Source organism: Haplochromis burtoni, unplaced genomic scaffold (assembly GCF_018398535.1).
Source record: "Haplochromis burtoni strain Fernald_Lab_line unplaced genomic scaffold, NCSU_Asbu1 Contig_2, whole genome shotgun sequence".
NCBI lineage: Eukaryota > Metazoa > Chordata > Actinopteri > Cichliformes > Cichlidae > Haplochromis > Haplochromis burtoni.
The window spans coordinates 2,613,097-2,618,239 of record NW_024582363.1 but is presented as its reverse complement, the minus strand read 5'-3'; the positions used below and the strand labels follow the sequence as shown (position 1 = coordinate 2,618,239).

The 5,143-nt window shown below is 41.4% G+C and overlaps 1 protein-coding gene across 1 annotated transcript in view; it reads right to left on the bottom strand.

Moving 5' to 3' along the window:
* Positions 1-5,143, bottom strand: part of igf1rb (insulin-like growth factor 1b receptor) — a 60,526-nt gene that overhangs the window by 5,130 nt on the left and 50,253 nt on the right. Inside the window, exons 13-20 of the mRNA XM_042218135.1 lie at positions 4,926-5,085; positions 4,685-4,784; positions 3,736-3,806; positions 3,007-3,236; positions 2,761-2,868; positions 2,391-2,553; positions 1,359-1,488; positions 1,091-1,225 (exon numbers count right to left, since the gene is read on the bottom strand). Coding sequence (XP_042074069.1) covers positions 1,091-1,225; positions 1,359-1,488; positions 2,391-2,553; positions 2,761-2,868; positions 3,007-3,236; positions 3,736-3,806; positions 4,685-4,784; positions 4,926-5,085 — 1,097 coding nt within the window. The remainder of the gene's footprint in view (positions 1-1,090; positions 1,226-1,358; positions 1,489-2,390; positions 2,554-2,760; positions 2,869-3,006; positions 3,237-3,735; positions 3,807-4,684; positions 4,785-4,925; positions 5,086-5,143) is intronic.

Genomic DNA, 5,143 nt, shown 5'->3' with positions numbered 1-5,143 from the left:
ACACACACACACACACACACACACACACACACACACACAGGTCAGGTCAGTATTCAGCAACAACATGTCCTCCTGCAGTAATGACCCTATCCAGAGGAACTGTACTTTCCTACCAACAAACCAATATTTACTTTTGCCAAATGTTTGCTTTCTGTTGCTAAAATGGCTGTATGACCCTCGTGCACTCGCTTCTTGTTTATGAAGTGCTGGAGCTGATGCTGCCTTCACATGCATCCAGCACAGAGAGCTCTGCAGCCAACCTGATTCTGACAAACAAATTTATGACTCAAGCAGTCATAACTTATCAAACTTACACTGCAGTTTGAGTGGATTAAAGAAGCATCTTAACTTGTTTTAGAGTTGCTGTAAGGTGGACTCCGCAATTTCTAAAATGGTCACTTAAAAAAATTATAATAATAATTTACACCAATATTTATCTTCTTAGAATCAACGTTTTCTCTTGTGTTTACTGGTACCTGGTAGTATCAAACATGCTACTACAACCAGAAGGGGGCAGTAATGCACCTAAAAGTGTTTTTTTCAGAAGTGGCAGCTCCAGGATGTCAAACTGGGGCTGATTTTTATTTTGTAAAGCAAGAGATGAGGTCCGCTGCAAACCAAACAATTAGGACACAACACATCATTATTAACCAAGGAAGTGCACTAGTAAGACCGTATTTTCTAGATATGCTAATGAATAATATTATTTATAAAATTGTTGCTGTTAGGGAAGAGAGCAAACCCTGGGACTTCACATTTGTTCTCCGCATGACTTCACCATCTGATGCATCCTTCAGTGTTTTCTTGTTGGTTGCCAAATTTGTCTGTGACACTCATGACTCTTTTGATGTGGATTTATACTGCGGCTGTTTCACATTAAGAAGAAACACATCTTAAAGAATACAAGTTCACACACTGAAATATAGATGGGCTGTGAAGGCAATCAGTACTGCAGTTCAGCAAATCCAGAGACCACAGGCTGAAGGGCAGCAGTGCCGCTTCACTGAGCGGATAATTAAAATTAACCAGCAGAGAAGAGGAAAACAGACATGAGAGCATTTTATGTGAATGTGCAGTTTGTGTGTCTTACAGCATATCGGGACAGTTCTGAGGTTTCTCCAGAAGCCCCCCCTCCATGACAAAACGGAGAACTTGTTCATTAGAGAGACCTTGGTAGGGCTGTTCTGCCAGAGTGGCAATCTCCCACAGCACAACCCCAAATGACCTGTATAGAGGGAAATGGGGAGGGGGGCAAAAAAGTGTGCTTTCCATTATCTTTATGACAATGATGACATATTTTTGGAAGCAGTATACACACAGAATGAAGTCACCATGTGTGTTTTCATGCATCTGCGTACCAGACATCCGAGTTGGTGGTAAAGACTCCATCTTTCAGGGACTCGGGTGACATCCAACGTACGGGGAGCAAACCTTTACCACCTTTGCGGTAGTAATCTGTCTCATAGATGTCTCTGGTCATGCCAAAATCTACTCACACACACACAAACACAAGCGCACACAGACCAAAAGTAAGAAAGTGAAGCAAAAAACAGTCACTTCATTCGATAGAAATGCTTTCAATTTTTTTCTGACTTCTTGGTGTAATTTGAGTGGGTTTGTATGTCATACGGTGGTGCTTTTTACTGGTATTATAACTCTTAAAACAGCATTACATTCACTGCCATCACTTAGGGTGTTTTCACACCTATGGTTTGTTTACTCTGGTCCAAATCAGTTAATCAGTTTGTAAACTTGTAGCTTTTCCCTGCAGTTTGGTTTGTTTTCACACAGAGAAAAATCCAAGTAAACTCTAAGCAAAGCAAAATGCATGACTACAACCCAGTCCCCTCATTGGCCAGAAGTTTCTGTGGATGGAAGCAACAAAAGCAAATACAGGAAGAAAGTGCTGTGTTCTGGACTATCAGAGAAGAAGGAGAATTTAAGCTCATGTCATGGCTAGCTGCTAGCCCGTACAGGCATTAACAGTGCCTTGCCCCATTCAGAATCCAAAGCATTTGTAGTTGGTTCGGATGGAGGTCGGATTACGTTCCCACCATAAACGAACCGCTCTGGAGTTCATTTGGAACTGCACTGAGACCACCTCCTCTAAAGGGTTTCAGCGCAGTTGTTTTGGTTCGCTGCCGAGTGCTATTACTGTGCTAGCATCTGCACAAACGAACAGTTCAATTTAAACTGACTAAACACAGAAGATGTGACAACACCCTTAGACAGCACATCACATGAGCCTTAGACATTTTAACAAGGCACATCATTGTAGCTATAACTGTCTAGAAAATAGCTAATGATGCTAGTGGTGTGTTTTCTACTTTACTCTGTAATTGAGTTCACACTTAGTGAGCATACTTCCAGTGACAAGACTCATCCTTTACCTCCGATCTTAACAGTAAAGTCCTCGGCTACCATGCAGTTCCTGGCTGCCAGATCTCGGTGGACAAACTTGTTGGCGTTGAGGTAAGCCATGCCATCAGCAATCTGCCCTGCCATCTGAAGCATCTTCTTCAGAGGAGGGAGAGAGAGGCTGGACCACTGTTGCTGGATACATGAAGGAGAACAAGCGAACATGAATTATCTGACCCACAGGTGATACTCTCTCACTGCACTTAATTACAACATTGCATTACACTGGATAGAGATACAATTAAGTTACTATCATGCAAAAAACCCCTACAGATTAAATATTTAGCTTTGTTTTTATTCAGTACTCATTTTCTGCGGATCACTATGACGATAATTTACTACCTCTTTAGGTCGCAAGGAGCGCAAATAACTTTTTAGATCTCCTCGGGTCATCAGTTCCATGATAACCAGGGTGGGCTGGCCCTGAGAGACCACTCCCAGGAGACGAACCTGCAACAAACATAGGATGATTCAAACACAGGTAACAAAGGGAACTGATGTAACCATGTGGCCATTTCTTCTTAACTAGTCAGAAAATATGAACTACCCTGATTTCTCCGTAAGATCTGAATTTATGTGAGCACATACCACATGATGACAATTGAACTCCTTCATGACGGAGGCTTCATTGAGGAACTCAATCCGCTCTCTCATGCTGGCCGACTCATTAACAGTCTTAATGGCAACACGCGTCTCTGGTTCGTCTTTGACCACACCTTTGGCTATGCCTTCGTACACCATGCCAAATGACCCTTGGCCAAGCTCCCGGCTCAAGGTGATCTTCTCCCGTGCCACTTCCCACTCATCTGGTACATACACTGCACAGAAAAAGGCATTTTTATGTTAGCAAAAGAAGCGTGATTACTTTCTGATGTGTGCTGCCTATCCACATCCAGTGTTAGCTATTTAACAAAGCAGACAGAGAGATAGTGATGTAAAGATTCAATCTTTCAAAAACACATTAGCTAGCCTCGCTCTAGTGGAGAGAGTCCAGCTGACAAATTATTAGTTATTACTGCAGTTGTTTTCTGGTTGATTGTGATTGTTGTACAAGTGTAATATATTTTCATGGCTTTAAATTAGTGATAAATTTAGATAGAAACTGGCTGCAATGGCTTACTTTGCTCCCTGGCACATAAATGTGCATAGGTTATAAATGTGATTTAAATTCCTATAGGTGTATGGTGGCTGAAGCTGAGGCAGTCTTATTAATAACCAAGATTTCCATCTCAGCAGTGCTGATCACAGGTACTTATCAAATGTTTTGTTTTTCAACTAAAGGCCACTGAATGGACGGGAATGCTTAACTTCACTCACTTTCTGCTGCGCTGAAGTACTCTGGGTTCACTGACGCGTACAGAACTCCATTTCCGAGCCGATCACTGTTCCTGACAAAAAAAAAAGAAAAATGTTTACAGACACAGAACAGGGAGTGTGCATAAGGGTATAATCATGCACATCAAATTTTTTATTTTACAAAGAATACTAGTAAAATGCAACATTGACACAAGTGAACTTTTGCTTCAGATGCATTTACACTCCCAGATATACTCGACATTTGTTAGGCATAACAGTGCCTGGATAGAGCAGGAGGCAGCAATGCACAGCTCTCTAGCACTTGATCTTCGTACTAAGGAATGGACAGGTTAAAGACTGACTGATTTACAAACTAGAGAAGTTGTTGCAGTTCACGTGTGAAAACAAGTATTGTAGTATTTCAATTAGGAAACCTACTGTGGCTGGCTCAGAAAAAAGAAAAAAAGATTAATAGGCCCTAAAGTAAAATCACAGTATGACAGGTGTTGCTAATTTCTTCTGGAGACTCATTACTTCATATTACTTCAGGTTGTTTTGAGTTCAAATCATGCAAATTTATGATCTTCAGTTCTCTTCAGGATAATTTTGGTATTTCAACATAAACACTAAATATTATAACCCCACATACAACAGGGTGCCAATCACGTAACAGATGGAATTCTAGCTTTATTCGCCACTTAGTTTTATGGACTACAATTGGCAAAAGCATTTTTGCTTTGGTTAGTGTGTTGGTTGAGTGACTGTGGATCACAGTGTGACCACACCACCCATTAGTACGTTGTTTAAGTGTTTATTTTGGGGAAGAAAAAGGAAGAAAAGTACATGCCCATATGCCTTTCATTTTGGGTTTTTTCCTGATACAGGGTCGCGTTTCTTTCGGGAAAAGTATGGCATTCTCTTTCTCAGGATAGATCTTTCGTAGGTGACGAAACACTACTTGTGCACAAACCTTTTCCTGTTGAGGACAACCATCACTCCAATCAGAAGGCAGATGAAGATGATGATGGAGATGGGAACAAAGATCATGGCGTAGAAGATATTTTCATATCCTGCTGGGTTGAACAGTTTGATTAATATCATTGGTAGTTTTGACGTCATTCAGTTGTTAGAAAATAAAAAGGCACAACATTTTGTTTTAAAAAATGCTGCAATCAACTCTAATGATGCATGATCGCATCCGTCTTACTTACGTTCAGCCACATAGAGATCCACAGTTTGTGTCCAGGAGCCATTGCCAGCCAGAGACGTGGCTCTCACTCTGACTGAGTAGTTTCCTGGACTGAGGTTGGACAGCCGAACGCCACGCTGGGCCCGATACATTTGACCAGATACACATTCATGCTTCTCAGTCTGACACACACACACACACACACACACACACACACACACACACACACACACACACACA